The 27,743-nt window shown below is 43.0% G+C and overlaps 1 protein-coding gene across 3 annotated transcripts; it reads left to right on the top strand.

Moving 5' to 3' along the window:
• Window positions 1–2: 2 nt before the first annotated feature.
• LOC119432955 (uncharacterized) lies at window positions 3–25,278 on the top strand. 3 transcript variants are annotated; one of them, XM_049658532.1, is made up of 10 exons: window positions 3–168; window positions 679–2,281; window positions 5,230–5,481; window positions 6,763–6,946; window positions 7,893–8,153; window positions 10,853–11,026; window positions 11,777–11,923; window positions 14,398–14,522; window positions 20,012–21,328; window positions 24,344–25,278. In XM_049658532.1, exons 2-10 carry the CDS (start codon window positions 719–721, stop codon window positions 24,602–24,604), a joined length of 4,284 nt encoding a protein of 1,427 aa, XP_049514489.1. In that variant the 5' UTR covers window positions 3–168; window positions 679–718; the 3' UTR covers window positions 24,605–25,278. The 3 variants fall into 3 exon arrangements, with proteins under 3 accessions (XP_049514489.1, XP_049514488.1, XP_037556027.1); XM_049658531.1 differs by having other exon boundaries at window positions 3–316; XM_037700099.2 differs by having other exon boundaries at window positions 3–334.
• Window positions 25,279–27,743: the final 2,465 nt, after the last annotated feature.

Raw genomic sequence — 27,743 nt, 5'->3', positions numbered from 1 at the left:
GCGATAAGTGTGCTTTAATTTGCATGCTGCCGTGCCGGTTGGTCGCGCCGTCGGCTGTAACCGCTGTAACGAACGCGTTGTGGCGAGTTGTATTTCTTTTTTTTTTTAATTTAAGGATGAAATCTATCGGCACCCGGTACCTTGCATGATTGTAAAGTTATAAATCCAGTAGGTCGCCGTGTTGGTTTTGCTCCCCCCCATGCTGTGCTCGCGTTTTACGAAAGTAGTGCCGCCGTCGTCGTATGTACGTGTTCTCTCTTCCTCCTACCACTTCCTTCGCTTTTCCCCCGGAAAGATGTTCTTAATCACACAGTAGGTACGCTCGTAATTTTCCGTGAGTATTTTCAGAACAAAAATCTAATTTTGTGCGTGCAGGGGTATAATGTCGTACATACAATCGGTGCTAGCAGCCGACACGTCCAGAAAAACCGAAGCCACAAGGGCAACACGACCTTCTACGCATGCGCGAGAGCTCTGCCGTGATCATCATTCTATGGTGATCATGGTCGTGATTTCGCCCCTCTTGCGAATGCTGTTCTTTGGTACTCGATGCGCATGATCGCGCGCCTTCATACGAAATTTAGTCCCCCCCCTACACTATTCTGAAATACACCGTAGTATTGTAAGTGCTATATTATGAAATAAACATATTGCATTAAATTTTCTCATCTTGTGCAGATTCTTGCTGGGGATTGGCATTTCGGCGTGACCCATTGACATGGCTAATCCAGAGAAAACAATGCTTTCCTTTACTTGCTATTGGATCAACGGACCAGGTGTAGATTGCAGGCAGTACTTACCTGCTCTCCGGAGCTTCTTCACCCAGTATATTGACTTGCCATTAGCATCACTGCACATATCACAGTTGCAGCAAAAATCTGCTGCTGAAGGCATCTATGAAGACACAATACAGTATACAATATGTCAACTTGAGCTGAATACATCCACAAAACAACTCAAAACAGCAAGTGATACTGTTATCAGTCAGTGGTGTCTCTGTGGATTAACAGATCCTACGTTTACAGATGTTCTTCAGTGGCTGGAGCCTGATAGGTCCTGTGATTTTTGGAATGACTTCATTCCACAAGAAGACATTTCAGTAGAATCTATTGCATTTGGAGCATACATTGGCTTTTGTACCTTTGCTGAAGTACATAATATTGCCAAAAATATGGAGAATGCGGGCTTGAGGGTGGATTGCGCATTTAAGCATGATCAGAAACTTTTGCACATCTACCTCACACTTCAGCACAAATGTGGGAAGCTTAGAACCATAAACAGACTTGTCATAAAGTATGATGACATCTACCGGATGGTCATCAACGCAGCAGTAGAGACCACAGAAGTCTACCTTCATGTTAAGACCCTTCCTCTGATTCATAAGCAAGTACAACTTAGCCTAGAAGATATCTTACTCTCACAGGGTGGTATGCCATGTAGCAACAGCGACCGAATGAAGTTTGAAAGGACACTGAACATGGGATGCTCCTGCGTTTCTTACTTGCATAGCACCGACCTTGCTGGGTGTTCCGTTGTGAAGCTGTGCGTGGCCAACGACCTTAAAGTTAGACGAGCGGTTGGCCGCCTCGGCCACCGTTGCAGGAGAGATGTAAAGTTCGTGTATGCCCCTGTCAAAACGAAAAGCGTCGTAGGTTGCATGGAAAGTGCAAAGCACAAGGTCATGACCACAATGGCACCCCTGTTGCAATTTCCATGTCGGTATGCACTGAATGCACTCTTGCAGAAGAGCACTGATGTGTTAGTGCAGATGATATTGCAGCGAGATGACGAGTTTAATGTGTTGCTCACGTTCATGCAGAAGTGTTCCAGGGCCAATGAGAGTGCACTTGAGCAAGCTTTCTTCGCTCTTTATCTCTCCATTGAAAATGGCTGCATCTTCACACTCCAGACAGCACTTCCAGCTCTTTTCGTGAAGTTCCACACAAGCTATGTGCCACTAGAGATTCCAGCCAACTGCTGTTGGGTACGGCGTATGATTGCCACCCCGTCAAATTTTTTGCTTCTTCCTCCCGAAGCGCACTGCCAGAACAGGGTGCTTCGCAGTTTTGATCCTGAGTATGCCCTGCGGGTCACGTTTCGTGACGACAATCTTGATTACCTCTCGCACACGCTCATGTTCAGCCAAAACATGGATGAAATCCTGGAAGCCACTGTGGCATCTCTCCTTCGAAAAGGAGTCTGCATTGCAGGTCGGCATTACCAGTACCTTGGAAACTCTGCCAGCCAGCTTCGTGACCATGGCGTATGGCTATACACCAAGGTGAGCCATTTGCTTTCCAGATGCTTAGAGTTCTTTCATCTCATCAGAATGTCTTGAGAAGCACTGCACAAAGAACATGCAGCGTACACCACTGATTCTCAAACCTTTAGCTGTCATTGGACCCCTCGATTCTCTAATAGGTTATTCAGGGATTCACTTGAGCATGTTTCTTTCTCAAAGGCACGTACAAAAAATTGGATCATTCTTGCTGAATAAATCTAAAGATGAAACTATGTGGAATGTCTTTAGTATGCTGTTGCCCGTGCAGTATACTAAAAACATAGTTTCATCTGTTTTATGCTATGTGAAAACTGTGTTATAACACTAACTGAAGCATGTTGCGACGTGTGCCAACTAGGACAGGTACCCCACAGTTAGCAACTTTGCAGTGACAACAGAACGCTCATTACCTTGCCTGAAATGGCATATGGCTGTGCTGGATTTCTGCTACCCCCAAAAGTTGTTTTATGTGATCAGTGCTTAATACCCCTATATATATATATATATATATGTTTAACGATGTTCAATCCATAAGAAAGAGGATGTTCTGTGTCGGAAAGAACAGAGGCCACATAAAGTTCCACAAATGATAGTTGTGTCCCAGATTCAGTTCAACATTAACTCTGTTTATTGCTCTTGATTAGATCTGATCGTCTGAATCGAAGTGCAAAATGTAGCTTCACATGAGTAGGTCATAGTGAATGCTTTTCCAGACATTTCACGCTTTTTTGATGTCCAATGTCTCATGGTGGCACATTTGTTGCACAGCCAGCGCAAAACCTTTTTAGTTTTCCTAAAGAGAGAAAATAAATTTTACTATAATATAGCCCCTCGAAAAGGTTTATACACAATGACTTGTGAAGCACATGTGTACATCATCATAGTGTGTCACATAACCAGAAGGGCCTTATATTGGCTCTTATAATGTGTTTCTGATGTGATGAGCTGATGTTTACTTGTTCATGTGGAGTTCCAAAACTGGGTTCCAGAGAACTTGAGCATCTTGCAAGTAGGATTATTGGTCTCTGTGAGCACATAGTACATCAGTACAAGCCACCCTTGCCTCAACCTTACATTTTATGGCTCTTAAATTTAATTAATTATAATATAAAGGTCCTTTTTTTTTCTCTTGCCTTGTGCAACCAACCATATGTTGCATCTGCAGTGTGAAAAATGGCCACTAGAACCAGCCAGAAATATAGCAGCTAAGTCAAGGTAAAATGGACACCAGCTACAAATAATAGCAAGACGTTTCAGCAGCTGTAAGCACCCGTGCGGGTGCTGATATATCTTGCTATAATTATGCTTGTGGTCGACGTCCATTTTATCTCTTAGTATGATTAATCCCGACCGGGCGAGTTTTCGTCACACTTGACTTCACATAGCAGCTAACTTCAAAGTCGTCTTATGTTTCAAGTCATGCATTGATTTTTCATGTAAATGAAGCCAGATGGATGCTTTTGCACTGATGTGTGCGCCATTTTAATCTTTTGTTTTTTTTATGTGATGTGCATGGTGTAATGATTTTGTTGCTTTATTATGGGACTTCACTGAGGTTTATGCAGATGGGGGCAGGGGACAATGCATGACAAAGTTCTTGGTGCTTTTCAAAGTGTTGGTGGAGTCCTCCTAAGTTGCCACCTCTCAATATTCAAGCAACACAACTATCCTTTTGCAACCGTCGCTAACCCACCATCGCTGGTTTTCCAGTCCTCATTGAATCAAAAATTCAAAACTGTCTAACAAGAACTTCTGTCAAATAGACAATAAAGGATAAAACAAGGTGATCTGATCGCATTACTTGTACATCTCGAACAGCAAGCTTGAGAAAATAAGTGCCACAGAGACTTCTCATTACATAAAGACCAGTGGCAGTGCATGTTGCAGAAACCCTTCAATAATGCTATTTCTAGTATTATGCTGTTATACAACTTAGAAAAGTGTTGTGTTTTCTAGCTGTGTCAAATTCATTATGTAGAACTTCGCTGTTTTTTTCTTTTGCTTGAATGTATGTATGCTAACTTTTGTCAACATATCTAGTGTTTGCAGATGTTCACTATTTACCTCTTTATTCCCCAGTTTGTTGCAGCAGTGATGGCAATTTCGAGTCCTCCAAGGCCAAAAGTTTGGAAGTTCCTAGTTTAAAAAGTGTTAAAGTTGGTAGCAAGCTACCGCAGGGGCAGACTCACTAGAACTAAGGGAACTCCTTAAGGAGTAATGACATCACATACGTTACATCATTTTTTTTTTTTTTTTGCATTATGTGAAGGTTGAAGCTCGCTAAACTTTATAAAAAATAATGGCAAGTGTCACAGCATCCTGAATGATTTCTGTAATACTTGTTTCTGTGAAACAATTTCAGGACCCAGGAGGTGGATGCTTCATGATATCATGATGCACTGGCTCATTTCATTTCTGTGATCACTGCAGCTGCCACAGCCACATGCTAGTGTTAGCAAAGCATTAATACACAGAACTTTTCTTTGTCGATATTTTTTTAATGAGCGATGTCATCATACCTGTTCTTATTGCTACGCAGCTTCAGCAAATTTTGCTCTGTCTCGTGATGTCACAACAATGCCAGAGACGTCATGTCTCTGGCATTTTGCATTAACTATACTATAAAGTAAAATATTACATATTTTGCAAAGAAAAGAATTTGTCATCTCTACTATCCTTAGGATCAACACACACATGCACACACAGTCTACTGCACACACCAGAAATATCTCGAGTGAGTGATCTTCTCCCCTATATCTATTCAAAAATATTAAATTAAGCGCATATATAATTACTGTTGCTATGCATTTCGTTTTGTGATCCAGGCAGCCGTACGAGTGCCAAAACATGAATAAACATGTAGCTTTACAACTTCGAAAATAAGCATCAGTGCTTTTTCATATTCAGCATGATTGTCTCACCGTAACTGCTCCTTCTCTTAAACCAAGGATGGAAATGGCAAGTCGGTGCAAGACATCAGAGCTTGGATAGGCGACGTGCACCAGATTCCAAATGTGGGCTACAAGATGGCCCGCATGGGCCAATGCTTCTCGTCCACAGAAGAGACCATACACGTCCCTCTGGACAGTGGGGCCAAGCAGGACTTGCCAGACATCGTGGGTGGCAAGCATCCACAGTCGGGGAACCCTTACATTTTCTCTGACGGCATTGGCATGATCTCGAGATCACTTATGGCAAAGGTTTGTTGCTGTGTGCAATGCATATTGTGCTTGGTTTTTTCTTTTCAATGTCGATACATTCATGCACTCGACATTATGCTGATTCTGAAGAGGGACAGCCATCTGGTTAGCGATAAAGGGCAGGGTTAGATTTTCTTGAACTGCATATTTCTTGTCCTAAAGAAACTAAGCAAATCAAAACAGAAATATAAATAAAATCACTAAACAGAAATGATTGCTACCTTACTACAACTCAACCAGCATTAGTGTTTCTTTTGTTTACAATGCCTGCAGTTATAACATCTATACACGATTCGGCTAGATCTGTTAAACCAGTATATACTCCCAAAAGCAATTAGTTAACAGCAGTTGAAGCTGGTTATAATGAAGTCGCATCGCACTTGAGCGTTCTTTTGTTATATCCGATATATAAGCACATAATTGCTGATAATGGTAAGAAAAATTTTAGATTTACTTCATTATATTCAATGATTTGTTATTGAGGTTAAAAAAATATAACAATTTAAGCTCGATATAACAAACACAAATATAACGAATTATTGGATATAGCGAAGTAAGTCAACATCGATATGTGTCGATATCGGCATGTAATATGCTTATAATGAATATTTGATGTGGCCAAGGCATTTTCATCACTACAATTATGTTTGACTGTATTTGGATAGAGTCAGCTTAGGACTAGTTTACTGATAAACAAGAATTACATTACATCTTATGGAACGAAGGGTACAATTGGAGTGATTTCGGAGAACTTTTCGTGAACAAAAATATCCCAAACTAGCAGATATACTTTAAAATCTGTGACGTCTTGCTAACATACTGACACTGTGGTTCTAGCACAAAATTGAAAAAGGAAATGCTTGCCCTTCATTTTTCCTGTTAATACCAAAGTTTTCCTGCTAAATACTGTCAAACCTTGTTATAAGAAATGCGCGTCCGACACAAATACCTTCGTTATATCCGGCGTTCGTTATAAGCATACTTTTGGTAACACGCTGATATTGTCATTAAACATTAAAAGTTTACTTTGTCATATCCGATATTTTGTTATATCCATTTTCACTATATTGAGGTTGGACTGTAAAGGCAAATAGAGTCTTGAAAAAATGTTTCACTAGAGTAAACTAACTTTGCATTACTCTTTCATGTCCCTTTAGTTTTTACATGGATATATGATGACATGTAGTTGTCTGCAAAATTCTAGAAAAATCTTGTTGAGCCACCTTGCCTGGCACTTTTGCTGCACTCAGCTTATTAGTACAGCCCGCTGGCATTATGCAGGCATGTAATCAGCTGGGCCTGGAAGAGCTCCCATCAGCCATTCAAATTCGCTATGCCGGCTACAAAGGTGTGCTGTGCCTGAATCCAGAACTGTGCGGGGACCAGCTTTTGCTGCGTGAAAGCATGAAGAAGTTCAACTGCTCGACATCAGACAGTCTCGAAATTGTGCAGGTGTCTGCACCACGTGCGTTTCTGTGCCAGCACTGTTTATTCGACTTGAAGCTCAAAATATGAAGTTGTTCCTTGCAAAAAGACATAATTAGCATAGACAATATATAGGGCTTCTTTTTTTGTTGTTTTTAACATAATTTTTTTAATTGCCCATGGCATGAAGCACAATTTCACTTCTTGAGCTGGATTACTCTAAAAGGCGAACATTGTTTGCACATAAAATTTAAATGCTTGACTTATTAATTGCCAAGACATTGCTATAATTAACTTTTTTTGAACTAATTACTTTATGGCACATATTGTAATTTACAAGTTACAGGTAAAGCTAATGAGTTCACAAGTCATATCCACTTGGAACGAATTCTGAGGATGACACCAGCTTCAAAATATGCGTTTCCAAAGTGTGCAACAAAATGCAATGATGTACCAGTAAATTTCCAGGTTTGTGGCACAAGAGGGTATTTTGTTAGAAAAGTATGTGGAACAACATTTCATTTTTACTGCAAGTTTAGCAGCACTTATCTCAAAACTGGCGCTAGTTTCGAAATTCATTTTAAGTGGATGTGCCTTGGTAAAATCACTGGGTTCCATTTGTAAATTGAAATACGTGCACAAAGTAAGCAGGTAAAAAGTTCATTAGAGGTGAAAATTTGTTGATTAGTCAAGTATGCATTTCAATTTCTCATGCAAGCGATGTCCACCTCTTCGAGTTATTGAGCTCAAGGACTATATATATATAATTGCAATATGTGCCACAGAGGATTCTCAAAAATGATTTTTCATAAAAAAAGAAGGGCCGGTATATACAGCAGTTTTCGAAACAAACAGTGTGTGGTTAGGTTAGGTGAGGTCTATTTCTCTCTTCTGCAACCCCCTCACTGGTTTTACTGGTTTTTGCACTGATCGTCGAATGTGTGACCGGGATTGTTCAGTTTTTGTAGCAAGCTCATTTCTGGCAGGTCCAGTGTACCTCAGTCGGCCCCTGATCACCATCCTGGAGCAGCTCGGTGTTCCAGCTCGTGTGTTCTTGCACCTGCAGCAGAGCATGGTGCTTCGTCTGTGCGATGCCTTTGTCAGTGACGATGACGCCTTGCAGGTGCTTAGTAATCACATACGCCCCTGCTACCTGCCACTTGTCAAGTTTCGCAGACATGGCCTAGTCTTGACCAGGGAACCTTTCATTCGCTCGCTGCTTCTGGCCGTTTACAACAGCGCGATAGGTGAGTGGCTTGTTATCTCTATTTGAATGTCACTGACTTTCAGCAGCCTGACAAGAGTGCCGGATTTTATAATTGATTGTCAGCCTCTTGAAGGAAACCAACAAAAGGAAACCTATATAGTGACCTCTATGCTGATGTAGGCAGCAAATAGCAGTCTCAAGTTTCAGCAACGGTGGTGCAAGTAATGATGGAAAATACTGTCAATGCCATGCCAAGACTTTTGCATTATATATATGGTGGATCAAATATAAACAAAATTTCATTTAAAAATTTTTTATTTGTAGTAAGAATAAACCAAGTATACATTATTTTTCTACATGTTATTCTGATCTAGAAATGCATTTTCCCAGCGAATCGGTACCTTTTTGAACCCGTCATCTTAAAAAGAAGTGGGTTGTGTCAGTAGCCAGTTGTGCACATGCTTTTCCGCTGCATCCTCATTGTCAAATCGTTGGCCTCCTAGAGCTTCTTTGGGTGGTGCAAAGAGATGAAATTCACAGGGCAACAAGTCAGGGGTGCTGCAACGATGTCCAACCCGCTTCCCTTAATTCTGCACATTTGGCAGCTGCTTTGTGTGGTCTGGCACTCTCGTGGAGAAGGATCGCTTTACGTATTGGCTGGTGATGCCTTTTATGGTGATAAGCAAGCAAGTTTAACCTCACTGAAAAGCTCACAAGATATGCAGTGCTGATGGTGAAACAATTGTGCTAGAAATCAATGTCCAAAATGCTGCGCTGGTCGCAAAAAGAGTTGCAAGCACCTTGCCAGATGGCAGCCGAGTCTTGCTCGTCTGTGGGTGAGGATCATGGTCCTCGTTTTCAACCTTTTCATGGCTTTCCATAATACCTTCTCCCAGGCAAACACAAGTGGCCTCGCAAGTGTTTGATCCCAGCACTGTGCTGTCAATTTGTGTACTATTTGCTCAGTTTTACACCTTCACAAGCAAGAAACTTTATAATAACACATAATGCAATTAATGGGTGTGCCTTCTTCTGAGATATCATATGATGGACTACTGAAAGAATTTAACAAGACCAGCCGTCTGCTCGCGTGACTCCTTGCTCACCTACCCTCAAGCAGCAGCGAGTGCAAATCAATAGGACATGCTCTGCAAAAAAGGGTCTTATTTATATTTGATCCACCTTAGCAGATGGACTGCCCCTTGTTTCGCTTGCAGCACCCTTTTACTCCACTCTTGGAGAACCTATCTCGTGCCTTGCAGTGTAAGCATGTACAGTGCGAGCAGATGTAGACAGGTTAAGGAACGAGACACGATAAACTGCTGCGTTATGCTCTGCCCTGTCTCATTTTTTACTATGTCTGTATCTGCAATGTCATGCCGACTAGGCCAAAGAAACGTGTGAGCCTTACAGTATTCTTAGAATGTTGCAAGCTCAGATGACTCCCCGTGGTGGACCATAGAACAAATGCTTGCTTTTACCTTTCTTTAATGAGTTAAATTCATTGCATGGTGCACGGCAAGATATGCATGAGTATTGTGGAATACTATAGTTCTGCAACAAATGCTCATGCTGAAATGTCTGCACAATGCCTATTTGACAGAAATAAAACTGAAATCCGTGCGCACACTGCAGTGGAAGCCAGTGCGAGTAAGTGATCATTATCATTGCATTGTGGAAGAGGTGCTCTGAGGGACATGGCCATTATGCACACAATACTTGTAGGTGTGGATGGAAAAAAAAATTGCCGCCAGCAGATCCCAATGGTTCTATGGTGCACACTTTGCAAGCTCGCGTTACAGGGCCATTCTAAGCACTTAAGAATGTTTATTATCATATTGAAGTCACAATATGCGATATGAGGTGTGTGTACTTTTGAGTGCTATCAGAATAAAAAAGAAATTCCGGCAGAAACCATCTCACGATAGATGTTGACGTTGACATGATTAGCATTGAAGCAATTTAGTGACACACCATATTGCCACATCCGAAACGTGTCATGTATGAGGTGTGTACTGCAGCCAGGGTCCTCACTCGCACTTCCCTTTAGACACGATGCGCCATCTAGTGGCTCCGCTGCGAAGTCCGCGCGTGGCCTCCGAGATGCGTGGCATTCCGATGTGTGCGAACAATGAGAAGCGTTCACTTACTTCCTGCGTGCATTCATGGTGTAGTGCACTAAAATGTCGGGCTGCTGTGCTTGAGGAACACCTTGTGACGTGGGTTCGATTCCGCTCAGCACCAAAGAAATGTTAAAATTTTAAAGTTTTTCTTTAAGAGCGTGGCACACACCCAGTGGAACATACCCAGTGACACATACCTAGGGGCCCAAGTTGAGGCATGATAGAGGTTAGAGACGAGCATACCACAAAGCAGGTAAAGTTACCAAAGAATGCAAGTTGCATTAATATTAAACTAACTATGAGCATCACCCTGTGTGCACCCCTCTTTTGGTTTGTTGTTCTTCTAGTTGACATCATCAATGTTGGGTAAACAGTATTAACAAGACTATATGTCCATGCTCCTACATACTGATAATTTACCACAGAGCAGATGTGGTAACAGAGAAGTTAAGAATGGAGTCTATATATTAAAACCATGGATTTATAAGAATGTAAACCTTTCCTTCTTTTTTTTATTTGGGGGATTCGCCGCAAGGCACATGGCAGTATAAATGAACAAAAAGGGATGCCAAATAAACCTGCCCTTTATGGAAGCTGCGCATCTGTGATTTTGCAGCTAATCTCAAGAGCAAGGGCCAGATAGCGGTACCCGAGGACAGTGGACGCAATATGCTGGGTGTCCTGGACGAAACAGGCACTCTGGAATACGGCCAAGTCTTTGTACAGTTCACAAGTTTAAAGAGCAGCGACAAAGCTCCAAGGCTCAAGCCTGTCACCAGAGTCCTTACAGGTATGCTGCTTTTTTTATCATTATCACTGAGGAGAGATATATATCCTGTGTTTTCAGCCAGCCCCAGCATCTTTACTGTGACGAAGTCATGTAGCAACAGCTGTGCCAAAGTAGCAGATTGAGCTTGTTGATGAACAATAAATGAGGTATTGGTGGGAACAAATGTAAGGACAGAACGAAAAGGCCCAAATAAAGCACACAAGTTCATGTTTGAATCAAGAGGAGTGTTCAAGTGTTCAACATTTGTTGGTGCTTTTTGGTGCTGTTGAACATGGTTGAATAAAAAAAATGTGCTGAATTAGCCAATTGATGTCAAATGGTGGAAGTAGATTGTGTGTGCCAACAAGTTGTAAAGCCATACCTCGTTGCAGGCGTACAACATTTTGTTTTGCTCGTGGCTTTCCACTTCGTTATTGTGTTCTTTCTTTTCTTTTCATGATGGTACATTAATTAGAGGTTACATATACACACAACCTGCTAAAAGAGTTTTGTTCACCATAAAAGAATATAATTAACAGTAGGCACACACTTGGCATATGATCCAACATATGATCAGTCATTCAAGCCGCAGCATCGAACAAGTTTCGAACAGGCTCCTATAATCACAGTAGCCATCTTTCAGATGCATCGCATGTTGTATCGGACACCAAGTGATACCATGCGTCTATTGCTTTAAATGTTAAAGAAGATGCAGTTGCAATGTTGGAATGCAAGATGGCGAACCGCGGCCTTTCTTTTTTGTTTGGACAGGCACTGTATTGGTAACTAAGTGCCCCTGCCTTCACCCGGGTGACGTGCGCAAGTTTGAGGCTGTGGATGTGCCTGCATTGCACCACATCAGGGATTGCATTGTATTTCCGGCCAAAGGACACCGACCACATCCCAACGAAATGGCTGGTGGGTCCTGTCCACTTCGAAATAAAAAATTAGTGCAAATTTTTTTGGTTTGACGGCGTTATTGCTGCCACATGTTTTGTTTTACTTTGCACCTTTTGTTTCTTAGAATGGCAACAGTTTTGTCTTGTTTCCATTCATGTGTATACTCTCAGTGTCAAACTGCTCTTACATGACTATTGCTGTAACTATGAGCAAGAAGAATGAGGCAAACCGATGGACTCAATTTTCGTTAGTTGCAACCACATGAAGTTAAGAGACAATGAATCCAGAGCACAGGGCACGTGTATAGGAAATCAACTGTATTTTTTTCAATGGAACTGTAGAAATAATACTAAGGAAAAGGAAAATGAAGGGGGCAAAGGAAATTACCTGCAGTTGCGAGCTAAACCCACATACCGTTATTTTCACAAATATAATGCAAGCTTTCTTTTTTTTTTTTTGAGATTTCTGGCCTCATAATGCACCTCGCAGTATGTTTGGGTTCGTGACATAACAATAATGCAATTTAAAAATTTTTATTTTCTCTAGCGTTTCAAACTGCAGTCACCTCTTGTAAGAGCAGTGAGCTGGGAGTTGCCACTGTTCATTTCACGCCATCTTTCTTCTCCTGATTTAGAACACTGTTAGTGCTGCGCAAGTGTGGTTACGGCGTATTCATCGCAACCTTGAGCAAGATGATTAGCACTGTTAGTGCTGCGTAAATGTGGTTACGGTGTTTTCATCGCAACCTTGAGCAAGGTGATTGCCACTGTTGTACAGGTAAAGCGAGCTGTCTTTGAAGTAGCGCGGTCGATCACCGCGCAATCCATGTTCTTGCATTATATTCGTGGTGGTGTTATTTATGTGCAAAATACGGTATTTTATTATGTATGCGATGCTCTACCATTGAGTTACTGTGATGACCAGTACATTCCATAAGGACAAGCGTCTATCATCAAATTGCATGCAATACATGTAGTAGAGAATTATCACCATATGACTACCAGTTGGTCTCAAATACTTGATGGTGTAAACATGAGCTGGTGTAATAATAATAATAATAATAATAATAATAATAATAATAATAATAATAATAATAATAATAATTGTATTACCATATATTGGCATACATGACCCTGGTGACAAGCAATAAAAGCTGTCAGGTGCACCGTTCCATTTGACAACTGTCGATTGTGCTACTATAGTCGCTTTCACCACTGCTGATTTGCTTGTAGACGTTTATAAACTGCGAGAAAAAAACGAGGACACAAGAAACACACACGACACCACTGCGCTCGTGGTGTCGTGTGTGTTTCTTTCTTGTGTCCTCGTTTTTTTCGCGCAGTTTATAAACGTCTAAAAGCTATGAGCCAACTAGCCCGCCAGAACGTCCTAATAAAATGATTTGCTTGCTATGTTTTGCTGGGTACATGCTCGCCCAAGTGAACAGCATCACTTTTCAAGCTCCTCGCTTGTCACATCCTTCCTATGTGCTGTCAACAGCATGCGACATTATTTGACTTACAAGCATCAAAACTATCCCGAAAAATGAAAAAGGCAGATCGGCCATTAAAACTGAAATATTCAAGATTACTACTGTCACTTAACTGCACTAAAACACAACGTAAAAAACGTATGCCAACATTATTGGCCCCCTCCTTGATCTAAAGAGGTGTTGAATATGTTATGTACACCCGTGAGCAAAAGTATAGGGACAAGGGGTTGCGCGATAAAACCAATTTTTTCATCTGTCTGTGAACACAACTTGAAATTGAGGACTGCAGTCGAAACTTGTCATTGCGAACTTTTCAGTGTACTCGTGAATTCCAGTTTATGCTTTTAATTACGAAGAAATTCAGTTTTTTCAGCGACCCTGTGGTCCATATACTTTTGCTCACGGGTGTACATTATGGTGTTTTAGAATACCCTGCACACTTGTGCATAATGAAAATTTTGTACTTCTGTATCTTCTGAAGCATGCAGTCACGTAGCATATACATGGTACTTGATGAATCTCTTGCAAGTCCATAACTGTGGATTCTACTAATTGTGTTTGAAAAGGTGTGATGTTGGAGTTCTCAAGTTGTTCTCAAGTTGGAGTTGATGAGTGCTGAAATCAGTCCTGTCTCTGCTTGTCTCCTGATTAGGTTAGGTAATTCCATTTAGGGTAGATGTCATTTAGTAGAGCAACTGCACCAGAAACACACGTTGTGCTAGTTCTATCTCCTGGACCAGCATTAACTTTTATTCAGCTGTAAAGTAGCATGAAACTATGAAGGCACTCGAATTTCTTTAAGCTTCATGTTACTTTAAGGTAGACATCAACATACCTTTCATAAATCTTCCTTCAACTGGAAGATTTCAAAAGAACTAATTTGGTTAAATCAAAGGATATGTAGAACTAAATCAAGACAGACGCTCATTGAATTATGTAGGTCACTTGTTTTTCCTATAGCTTACAGCGTCTATATGTTTTCCAACAATATTGTTTGCAGGCTCAGACCTGGATGGTGATGAGTATGTAGTCATAGCAGAGAAGGATCTGCTCTTCCCACGTGACAATGTTGAGCCCATGGTTTTCAGCGACCATGCGTTTAAAGCTGATGCACCGCAGGACCTGGTACGTTCCCTTTTTCGCTGCTTTGTTGCTTTCAACTTGTAGCTGGATTGAAATTAGGTCCATTTCAGCATTTGCCCAGCCAAAACCACAACCGTCTTGAAGCTGACAGTGCCACAAGAAACATGGCAGCTAATCGAATGCCTTTGCATTTTTATTAGCAGTTTACTTTGCTTGATAATTATCTTCTAGCCTCCAAAGGCCTTATCAAATTTGAATTAAAAAAAGTGCAGATGCAGGTTCTGGAGGGTCAAATGTCCAATACCAGTGCGTTCGCTGCATATTGTAGCACGATGTAAAGAAGAAAACATAAATTAGTGCTGTATTTTAAGTATATTGTTATGGTTATAATGTGATATGGCTTATTAAACTGGTAATACTACTAAAACATAGTCAAACAATAATGATATTTATTGACCTGCTTTAGATTCACTTTGATTAGATTACCTTAGGTCAGATTAGAGAAAACATCGAATTACAAGAAATAGTATCAGAAACAAGATACCAGCACTCCAGTGGTAATACCAGCCAAGTAATACAAGCTGCCAGTGTGCCATGTTTCCATTGCATTCAGGAGATTAAGTATTTGGTGAAAGTTTCGAAGCTGAGTAACAGGTCCGGGCTCTGAAGTTCAGGTCCGGGCTGTGAAGTTCGAATAACAGGTCCGGGCTGTGGAGTTCAGTAGACCGCAAAGAGCTGCCCTTTTTATGCCTCTACAGCTCTGGTGTACAAATATTATAAAAACTTCCTGCACATGAGTGAGCAGCAACTTTGGTTTCTCGCACAGTGGTTTTCAAAATTTCAGAAGAGGATGAATTATCACACACCATGAAGTGCCCTTGACTAGTCAATGGCAACTGTACTAGTCACTGGGCTTTAGACTGCATTTCGTTGCTGTGCTGTCTGCCAGAAGCTGTTGCTCTAGCTGCTAGGTTCAAAAAATAGCCTAGAGTACATGTTCCTCACCTTGTCTGTGCAGGCATGAACCTTCTGCTTTTCTTCTGCGTCCTGATGCTTGTCCTAGAATGTGGCATGAAGTACTGCTAGGCAGTAGGTGTGCTGGTTGGTAACTGCTGAGGAAGCCAAGATATCACTTCAGCAGAGCTGGCTATACATTGATTCCAAACTGAATCAAGACCATGAAGGGCTTGCACACCAAAAGAAGCCCAGTGTGCCTGTTAAGTGACGTACAATAGAATCTCAATAATACGATGATGCCTGGTATGAATTTTTTAAAAGTTTGCTCAAGTCTATTAGCTTAATTATAACATGCTAAATTTCGAATGTTGCGAAGTGCCTCTTGCGCCATGGTGGATGATATGAACAATTGAACCCCCGCATCATCCCCTGCTGAGCTGGTCCCAGTGTACCAGTAGAGTGGCTGGCAGAGCGACTGCGCTGATGCGCTGGTCGCCCTCCTGTGGCCAGGGCGACCTACACCACTCCGTCATGAATAACCAATGTGCGTACTCCCCCCCTCCCCTCCTCCCTCCCCCCCTATAGAAAAATTAAAAAATAAGCTTTTGCTTTGTGCAGTATCGTGCAACTTGTCGGCCGTTTTCATACACCTTGTAACTTTATCAGGAGCCGGCAATCACATGCGACCCAGTCATGCTGCATCAGCAAGATCGGCAACATTCGTTTTCATGGGTAGCCTTATCTATGTATACAGTCACCTGCCTCTATAACGAACCTTTCTACAATGAAATTACTTGTTTAAAGTATGAATAATCCTGTCAGATCTTGAAATGCCGGCCTCAGAACACGCAAAGTGCGCAGTTCGCTGCTGCCAAAATGTGCGAGAAGCAAGCGCTCCAGTGATTCAAATTCGTCTTAGCCAATAGGAGCACTCCCTGCCCGCCACGCGACTGCAGTAACGATTCGCAACGCTAGTTTTCCCCTTTCACGCTCGCTTTTTCTTGCTTTTTATTTCCGCATGGAGAACTACAGCGCTGCGGCTCTCAGAATCGCCTATCTTTCATATTACCAATACGGCGATACCAATATTATGGCGCTTTATCGACAGAAAGCCGCGCTCACGCGATCAGCGGTGCAGTGGTACCTCCCAAAGCTTGGTTTGCTTCCCGATTCTGAAAACACCACACTAAAAAAGTGCAATTTTTTCAAATTCTGCTGCGTATTTCTTCCAAATATTTCTCCATGAGATAATGAAAAGTCTTAAGATAGCGGGGAAAAATAAATTAATAAACCAGAAATTCTGAGCAAGTCGGCTGTTTCATTGCAGCATCCACCCTTAATTTTTGGAGATTTTACATATTTGAGTGATACGAATTTCTGATGATACAAATTTTTTTTGCCGTCCCGAGAGATTCGTATCATCAAGATTCTACTGTGGATAGGAAATTATCCAGTGAACACTGTAGCTGATGTGAGTCATTGTGCCAGCTGATGTATGGCAGTCCATTACGTCATATCCGTGCACATGCACAGTGTGTAGCAGGAGAGTGTGGGAACATGTATACTTAAGTGCATAGTAGGATTCGTTCTACGTGACGAACAGTGCAGATGATTAGACATGTGATCAAGCAGGACACATGTGATCAAGCAGGACAGCATGGCCCACAGAAAGAAAAGGAGTTTTGTTCGCGCACTGCCGTCATTTCTTATATTCACGGTCTGTTACATGGGCTCAAGAAGGCTGCAGACACAATAGGCATACAAGTTATGTTTTCTTCATTCAGCCGTCTGGCCTCACTGTACCAACAGGTTAATGTAGGAAAAGGCAAGCAGTTCTTGCTGCAACAAAAATCACAGAAATCTTTCACAGAGTGTAATGGAAACATAGAATATGACCTTCCCTTAATTAACCAGCAAAATATGTTATGCTGGACAAACTGGAAGGCACATTAATGACCGACTGTGCAAGCATCTCAATTTATGAAAAGGAAAAACAAGTAGTAATCTGGCTAGCCATTGCAGCATGTGTGGTTATTTGCCAGTATTTGATGAAGTACGCATCATGAAGTGTCACAACCATCATGCAGGCAAAATTTGTTGAGCACACATCAGACATAAGAAGGGAGCAGCATATGTCAGCACACCATCTCTTCGTCAAAGAGATGGTGTGTTTTGACAAGGTGCACATTTTTGGCATGTTTTCACTGCATATAGTGCTTTTACAGTTGTTTCTTCGATTGTTGTCGCACATTTACAAATCTTTTCATTGAATTTGTTCATTCCTGTTATGGTCTTTACATTTACTGTGCCATTGGTCTCTTCCAAGTTTTACACTGATTAAATCATCGCCTCTTTGCCATATGTGACCTCGCTCTCACATGTTTTTGCTTTCACTGCATTTTCTTGCCAGCCAGCTGAGCAGCTTAAAAACAGCATTGTGCTTTTGTGCTAGCTGCCTTATAGGCAGCGCAACCCTGAATAAAGTTCAGTTGATAGTCAGTTCATCCATTCATGTTCATTCACTTGTCTCATCATCTGCGCTGTTTGCCATGTTGAATGTAAATAACTGGCTGTTACCCTTGTGTATGATATTTCTCAAACTTACACTAGTTAGCAACAGATAGCACAGTGGTGCAATTCAGTTGCCACTTGTGCTACTTGAGAATGCTTGTCTGCGATAGCATCTAATGACATGTGTGCCAGTGGCACTTATTTAGAGTGAAGTTTTGAGTGTTGCTTGTCGAACGAACGTTTGTTGAAATTGAACAGATTCCGTATGATAGGCACTGTGACGAAAGGTGCTGTGATTTTCCTTGTGTCTGAGATACTTTGTTCTCTTTTCTAATGTGTGGAGATCTATTGAGGTTTTGAACTTGTAAACTTTGTGATTTTTCAAAGCATGTGATGCTACTCAGTTAAGTTTGAATTTCATTTCCACATTCGTTCCTTTCAAATTGAGATCCATGCCATTTTTTGCTTCTCCAGCTTGCGTGGACACATTGTTGAGTGGAGAGGCATTTGCTGAGATTGGCAACCCACAATTTTTTTTTGGAGGACAATACCCTTTTTGTTTCTGAAGTAGATGAAACACAATATTGAGATAAGATAGTTCACATCTATTATCTTTCTTTAACTCTTTCATTACCGCTAGAAATGTGCTCATTTTCAGTGCTTTTATTTCAAGCACAGTAGTCGCAACATATACTGTGATACACAAAATTATAGCCTGATCACTCATGTTTTGAACGGATGTATAGCAGTAATAATCGCTCAGACAATTTTCGAGAATTCCTTATGTGATACTTCGAAGAAGCACCTCAAGGAACATGAATGAAAGTAATTTACTATTTTTAGTTTAAGTCCTGAGAGTAAAATAATCTGAAATATACAAAATATGCACTTGGTTCCTAGTTCCCAATTTTCGTAAGTCAGGTCATGCAAAAAAATTATCATGAAGATTTGGTGGCATGAATACTAGCCATAGTGATGCCCATACTACGCAGGAAAGCACTAGCTTCCCAAATATGAAAACAGATAAGTTTGTATTGTACAGGGAGCATTGGTTTTTACTCGGTGCAGCAGGCACCTGGTTCCTGTTTTACTGCATTCTTTAGGCTCGCGAAGCAGTGGTTATCAGGTCAGGGAGCATGCAGAAGCCTCCTCATACTTGATTATTTTGTTCGAACAGCTTTTCCGGGTAAGCAAGGTGGTCTAGTGCGTGTTCAACTGGCACTGGACCCTCCACATGCATTGTGCAGTTCCTGTACAGTGCTGTACAGTAATGTGGAATGTTGTGCGATATTGTACAGTAATGAATAAGGGCGCTTGAACAGGCGGTGTTTCAAAATGTAAGAGCTTGGGCAGCTAGTCAAGCTTCGATCGAAGGTCGATCTGTAATCGACTGCATGCTTTTGTGAGGGTGAAAACGCTACACGACGGCGATATTGCTCGTAATAATATGTGCATATGCTATTGAAGCGCTTATGGATAAAAGCAACCCATGGGGGGTAAAATAAAGTTGGACTTGATATTAGTCGAACACAATTATCAAAATAACACACACTCATGAGCATCTACCATTGTTTGATCAGAAAAATGACAACTCGAGAGAAACTTCTGTGCTTTCGCTGCTGCTGTCATTTAAAAATGATCTTGCCAAGTTGACCGAATTGCAAATATTGAGTCTTTTTATTGAAGAAGCACTAGGAACACCAGAGGCTAATCTCAACGATACCTCCAGCCGAAGTTTTATTTTTCTAGACTCCCCCAATCTGCCAAAATTGCCAAACCTGACAAATAGCTAAAGTTTGGTCATCATTTCAGAAGGTACATGATGTTGCTAGTAGAAGAATTCCAACTGAAATATATAACAACGTGTAACAAAAAAAAACTGTCGATCAAAATGATAGATTTCTATAGATGCAGTAACGAAAGAGTTTATGCGTGCTTTGCACTGGCTTGTGCCAATTTATTGTCCAACATGTTGTGCTTGTATGTTTTTTGGACAGACCATATTCAGTACATTTCTTTCATTACTTCATTGCTGCGCCTTTTCTATATTGCCCAATCTCCAGGATGAAGAAATGATATCATTCACATGCAACTACATCAAAAACGACAACATTGGCATCATGTCCAATGCCCACCTTGCCTGGGCTGACCAGCTACCAGATGGTATCTTCTCTCAGCGGTGTCTAGCTCTCTCCACCAAAATTGCTACCAGCCTGGATTTTGCCAAAACCGGTATCCCAGCATGTATGGACAAATCTGAGCGCGTGTACAGATACCCTGAATTCATGGAGAAGATGGGCATTAAGGATACTTATCGATCATCAAGAGTCCTTGGACAGCTTTACAGACTCAACCGGGGCCTTGTAATTTCAGGCTTCTGTAGCTGCACACAGCACAGAACACATGATAGCGTGTTTGAGTACCCCGAATGGTGGAAGCATAAACAAGCTGCCAAACAGGCAAAGGCTCTCTACACAGAGCTTATGAATCAAATTCTTAGCAGGTACGGCATCGCTAGTGAAGCTGAAGTTGTTACAGGTTTGCTGAGCAGTCTTTCGCCATATCACAAGGGCAGAAATCGTAAATATAACATTGAAACTCACGTGCAGAAGCAGTTCCAGGTGCTGGTGGAGAAGGTGCGACAACGTTTCTTCCGTGATGTCGAGTCTGCTGTCCCGGATAGTGCCCTCTCTGGTGCCGAAATGACAGGTGTTCTGCTGCAGATGGCTTCTGCGTGGTACATGATAACCAGGAACACAGGCAACAATGAGGAAGCTAACTGCCTAGGCTTTCCCTGGTGTATCTCAGATGTGTTGCTGATGCTCTTAAATGCAAAGTGCTCGAAAGAGCAAAGCTATCAGATGGCTGGTATTCTGCTGCGAGAAATGAATGAAATGATGACAAAATACATGCCCGGCACACGTCCGGTCACTGCTGCACTTGAGGTAGTGCTTAGATGGGCTGCCAAAGAGGACCTGCTAAAAATGTCAGGGTCAAATGGCCCCGGGATCTGTCACAAATGCCTGTCTTCACTGTTCAAGAATTTTGCCAGTTTCTGCATGGCAGTGCCATCATTGTCACCTGAGCGCCAACACAAAGATCTAGAAAGTCATGCAAATTTGTTTGGTTGGCCACCCAGAACCGCTGCTGCTTATGTGTTGGCATTCCTGAGGTACCTTGCAAGCGCACCAGTAATCAGCTCATTCTGCCGCCACTGTCAGCAGCTGCATTCACAAGCACACATGGTAACAGTGGCTGCTCTGCGGTGCTACAGTCAACTGTTAGTTTGTGGGTCTCCGTGTCACTTGAATCTGTCATCGGGCCATGACTGTCACGAAGCTGTCCAGGTGCTGGAGGAGTACGGGCCAATTAGGGTGCAGGTAAGAATTTGTTGTTACGCTGTTTGATGCATGCAGGAGCGCACCAGTAATCAGCTCATTCTGCCGCCACTGTCAGCAGCTGCATTCACAAGCACACATGGTAACAGTGGCTGCTCTGCGGTGCTACAGTCAACTGTTAGTTTGTGTTCCAGTGTGAACAGACGGTCACAAGACTCAGATATATGCATGTTATCACTTGTCCTGTTTCCCTGCATTGTGATATATTCTGCATTTACTGAATGTCATGGTGAAAGAATGTTCAAGTTAGGTTTGAAACACACATTCAAAATGTACTGCATAGCTATCAGAGCTTGTCCTTCATATTGTATTATTAGCATGCCAAGTGGTGAATAGTTAACAAAATAGTTGTTCAATGTTTAAATTGACATTTGAGACTGTTCAAAATATGTGTACACATTTGAACAGTCTCAAATGTCAATTTGACCGCATGGGATCCACAGCCACGGACTTAAAAAAGAAATTACGCCCTCATATATGCAACAGTCTACAGATAGACAGTGGCTGAAGGCAATGAAAGAGAAAAAAGTCGCAGTTTCACTCGAAAGGCGAACCACTGACAGTGACTGCAAAATGTTAGACAGTAGCAAAGTATAAGACAATTACAAGAAGTAATGATCGTAGATTTAACAGACATAAACATTGCAGTGAACGTCCACTTGCTGACTAGACAAGCATGATGTCACGTGCACACAGAGAACACAGAGAGACATGAACAGATTTCACTCCATAACCATGGGCGCTCGCTTTCACAATGCTGATGTAATGAGGAGTACCCGCAGCGGGGAGCAAATTCATGCTACTGCTTGCTTCACCGCTCCTCTGAAACTTGTATCACGCGACCTCCAACACTAGATGCACGGGAAGACAAGCGTGCTTGAAGCCACCAGGCATCTCGGCTCACATTTGTAGCGCTGGAACCCGCCTCAAATGTCCTCCAAGATACGGTGCGGGCCGTGTATGCGCTTAGCCGCGTGAACAACCAGGTGCAGCCACGCACGGTCTGGACAGAGGAGGAGCCGCACGCTCTCCTCCCCCAGCGCGCGCTCGATCACGTGACCGCCAATTGGGCGTGCGGGAAGACGCGCGTATCAAGCCACCATACCTCTCGGATCAGCCGCACGCTCTCCTCCCCCAGCGCGCGCTCGATCACGTGACCGCCAATTGGGCGTGCGGGAAGACGGCGCGTATCAAGCCACCATCCCTCTCGGATCACCCTCGCATGGCTGCCGTCGCATCCCCAGCACACGGCGCGCTGGCCGTGCGCTGCGGCCAGCGCGAAACATGCTCTCTCTCTCTTCATGCGAAACATCACCGAGACGGCGAAAACTCGCCTAGAATGATTCCATAATTGCTGTCGCCTTAAAGAGGTAGTGCTAAAGGGCCCCTCACCAGGTCTGGCCATTTCGAACTGACAGGCGCAGTGCATACAATGCGCGCTAACGATCGTTCCTGCAAAGTATTACACCGCTAGGTGCCGCGGAAAGTGCTTAAATTTCAAACCAAATACCGTTTCCCTTTCTCCTCGCGGGCGCCGCGTTCTCAGCCAGAGAGTCGACGTATATCGTGGAAGTGCGCCTACGTGACATGGCACTGCTGTGACGCCGCCCATACTGACACGTGACTTCGAGAATTATTCAAGGCAACATCAGTTATTTGTTTAACCTGTTGCTCCAATAGACGAATTGATGCGTAGAGTAATAATAAGACATACAAACCGAATGACAGCGTGTTTGTGTTTTGCTTTGGACCGTAGCAAGAGAGATGTATACTTCTATTTTGTCTGCTTGTTCCCACGTCGTGCAGTCACGTGCGCAGAGAACGAAACTATGTCATTTTCTACCATGTTCCAGCACGCGATCATGCTCTGTGATCACCTTGCGTCTCCTCAGTGTCCGTGTAGCACTCACTTACATACCGCGTCAGGCACGTGTTCTCCTGTACAGCGCCCAAAATCGTGCGCTGCGCGAAACGAGACAAACCGCGCGCGAGACCGGCGAGCGACCGCGCGCGCCCGCCGGGCTGCAAGGCTCTGGGGGTAGGATAGGGAGGGGGAGGACGCGGCCTCCCGCGGGTTGCTTCAAAGCCATCTGCTGCGGGGGCGGAGTCCTTCCTCCCTGCGCTGTGTTTTCGCGGCTTAGTTCGCGTTGAGGCGTGCAGCGTGACGAAGGTCAATTCGCTCGCTGCCGCGCTTACTCACTACAGCGTTTTGACAGCGAGTTTTCGCGGTCATCGAGTGAGATGCGTTCATGTTTGTTTGTGCGCGCGTGACACCAGGCTTGTTAATTTAGTTAGTATACCTATGTTTACAAGTTTACACGGCCGCTACAACTACTATCCTTACTTCGTATAGTTGTCCACTATATAGTTTGCTATCGCAATCGATGCTTCGCCTTTCGGGCGAAACTGCGACTTTTTTAGCCCTCCAATACACACACACACACACACACACACACACACACACACACACACACACACACACACACACACACACACACACACACACACACACACACACACACACACACACACACACACACACACACACACACACACACACACACACACACACACACACACACGCACGCACACACACACACACACACACACACACACACACACACACACCACACACACACACACACCCACACACACACACACACACACACACACACACACACACACCACACACACACACACACACACACACACGTTTCTCGTCACCAGTCAAGTGCATGACCCTCGCGAAAAAAAAATTGCATGATGTAAGAAAGATTTAGACAGGCCACGGTGGATAGAACAAACATACTATTTACAGGAGCATGTTGTACAACTCTGTGTGACGCGAGGAGGATCGAAGTTCTGAGCATATGCACACATGGTCACCTTAAAGGGCCCCTCTCCACGCCACATAGCAAATTTTGGTTATACACTGGAAGCAGTTACGTGTCCTCTAGGGAGCGGTTTAATGTAACCTCTTTATCCTCTGACACGCAGGTGCGGAGTGCTGCATTCTTGCGGCTACTGAAGGTGGGCAACGGCACTGTTCGCTTGCAGCAGACGCTGCGGTGCTTGTCCGGAGCGCAGGCGGTGCGGATCCGCTGCAGCTCGACCATGTCCGGCGGCCGCCAGTACGCATTCGTGTCGGCCAGGGGCCGCGACTGGCAGCTGTGGTTCCTCGAGGAGCTCCTTCTGCAGCCCTGGTTCGAGGACGCCGTCGTCAGCGGAGAGCTAGAGCGCTGGCGGCAGCCGCGCTGATATATACAGGGTGTTTCAACGAGTACTTACAAAACTTTTTAAAGGTTGCCAGTGGCACATAGCACAATTCTAGTTGCAATTTATACATTCTAGCCATGGGAGTTCGCAAGGCCGATCCACTTGGAACGAATTCTGAGGATTACACCAGTTTCGAGATATTCATTCCCGAACTTTGCGGAGAAATGCATTGGCGTTCTAGTTACTTTTGTGCTTCAATGCATAAAACGACTTTTGTTAAGAAAGTAATTGGGGCGCCAATGCATTTCTCTGTAAAATTCGGTAATTAATATCTCGAAGCTGGTGTCATCCTGAGAATTCGTTCCAAGAGGATCCGCCTACCTTGCGAACTCCACGGCTAGAATTTGTAAATTGCAATATGTGCCATAATGTAATTAGTCAAAATTTGATTAGTGATTTTTGTTAATTAGTCGATAATGTATTTCAATTTTTTGTGCAAGTAATGTCCGCCTCTCCGGGTAGACCAGCTCATGAAATAGAATTGTGCTATCTGCCACAGGCAACCTTTTAATTTTTGAAAGTGTTCGCTGAAACAACCCTGTGTATGCCGCTGCGACTCGATGGATGGCAGCGGCCATATATGTTTAGGCACCTTTGTCGGAGTACGTGTTTCTGTTTTGTTCGATTTCTTGCACTAATAAATATTGTTGCTGCGATGCCCTGCCGTTTATTTTTGTACATACGCAACCGACGCGGATAAGCCTGCTGCGCCTTTTCTTCAAAACCGAGGACACACTGGTGAGATTGGATTGCGATGGCCTTCTATGAATGTACTTCCCGCACAAATATTTTAAAAGTATCTGCTAAATTACGGAGATATAAATAGCGCGATGCACTTAAGGATGGCAACCCTTCAGGGTTGGCTTCTGACAAAGGTGCCGGAGAGCGACAAGGGAGTGGTTACAGGACGGCCAATGACTGACGCGTATGGGCTGTCGCGCGCTGGTCTATGACGTCATAGGCGGGACATAATAGCCCGGGGCCTGAAAGCCTCAAGTGAGATATCTTTAATGCAAGATTGTGGACTCCTTGCTGTGTGGAGCGGTACAATATTTGGATTACATCTTCATGTCAGCATTGTCTACAGATCGCGCACAGTTTTTCATGTATACCGTGCTTAAAACGTACTGCAGTGCCCAAACAAATACTAAAGCCGTTTCGCCTAAAACTGCGATTGAAAAGACTTGTGATAGCAAGGTATAGACCAGCAAATGACGGTCACACTTCACTATAAATATGTCGATTGATTTCTCTAAGACGTAAAATAAAATTTCTGTGACCGCGCAATGCTGTCGTACAAGCTGTATTGCTTGAAGACGCGGACTTCACCACACATCTGTGTGGTTTTAGGTAATTATTAAGGTGTCACAAATTATTTCGAAGAAGAACCATACGAAGCAAACAGACATTGAAGTTAAGGAAAGAACAGGGGAAATTATTTGTGGTTTTAACTGAAATGTAGGATGCGTTACCAAGGCCACGAGTGGCGCTGGCTAACACTTCCAAGGGCAGATCTAGTGCACATTTACATACGCAAGAAAGGGTATGATAGCCGCCTCACGCGTAATGCGGATTCGACTCCCGACGGCGGCCATGTTGTCTTTTCCTCCGATTTCATTTTCTTTATTTCTCCATTTCAGTTAAAACCACAGTTAATTTCCCTTATAATTCCCTTGGCTTCACATGCATGGTTGTAATTAACTTATAGCTATTGAGTTCATGGCACACACTTGTCAGAATTTAACTGAGAAACCGAGCAGTAAGTAATAAAGTCACATTCACTAGCTCAGCAGAAAACCTGTGCTTATCAGCAGTTTCGAGAAATACGTCCTCAGCCTCTGCGTATTGATGTTCCAGTTAACACTTAGAAACACCGTGAAAAGACGAAGCGCTGGTAAATGTTATAGCAACCGACAGAGTTCCATTTTTCTACAGAAAACTATCTTTTGCCAGTACATTTCACCACGCAGTTCGAGGTGCTTCTTGATAGTGGCGCCGCCAAGCGTAGGATTTCGGCGACAACCTGTCGCTAGTAAAGCAAGAACTTGTGTGCATACTAATGAGAGCCATAAACAGTAAATTCTTAAAGCTCGCTTTACTATCGAAATTGGCGAACCCTGGGAAGATCGGGTACGCACCGCAGCAGCCTATACGGGCGTCTTCTGGATGTTTCCAACAATCATTATGTAAACTTCTGCAGGGTTGAGTTATCTCGGTGACAACGCCACCCCAACATTAGCTATATATTGAATTTGGAAACACTCGCGGACATTTAGGGGCGGATTTAGGGAATTTATAAGGACGTTTATGTGTATATTTATGCCCAATAAAAATGTGCACTTATTTTTGTCATTCGAATGGCTTACCTTGCGACGTACTTAGTACATACTTCTGCAGGGTTGAGTTATCTCGGTGACAACGCCACCCCAACATTAGCTATATATTGAATTTGGAAACACTCGCGGACATTTAGGGGCGGATTTAGGGAATTTATAAGGACGTTTATGTGTATATTTATGCCCAATAAAAATATGCACTTATTTTTGTCATTCGAATGGCTTACCTTGCGACGTACTTAGTACAGCAAAACCTCGTTGTAACCGCATTAAAGGGGGAGCCAGGATTACGTTATATCCGTTATTGTATCCTCGTCATGGATCTCTATGGTGATTTTATGGGGAATTTCACTCCTTGTTATATCCTTTATTTCGTCATATCCTGTTTCGTTATAACGAGGTCTATGACGTCATAGGCGGGACATAATAGCCCGGGGCCTGAAAGCCTCAAGTGAGATATCTTTAATACAAGATTGTGGGCTCGCTGCTGCGTGCAGCGGTGCCCCTAACAGTCACAGGTTATCACATTATCAACTGAAAACTTTTGAGAGCCTATAATGATATTGAAATAAAAGTTCCGTTTTGTTGTTTCCGTTATTCATCATATCATGAGCCTGTTTTACTGCAGGATGAAGCTAGGCTTGGATCATTTGTCACACGTCTTGCGCCAACCGACACTGTATACTATGCCTGAAATTTCCTCACGTTTGGCGGGCACTATACCCACCGTGGTGGCATAGTGGTTTTGGTGTTGCGCTGCTAAGCCCGTGGTTGCGGGATCGAAT

Source organism: Dermacentor silvarum, chromosome 11 (genome assembly GCF_013339745.2).
Source record: "Dermacentor silvarum isolate Dsil-2018 chromosome 11, BIME_Dsil_1.4, whole genome shotgun sequence".
In the NCBI taxonomy this organism is placed as follows: domain Eukaryota; kingdom Metazoa; phylum Arthropoda; class Arachnida; order Ixodida; family Ixodidae; genus Dermacentor; species Dermacentor silvarum.
Note: the sequence above shows the minus strand (reverse complement) of the source record. Positions and strands in the feature narration are given on the sequence as shown.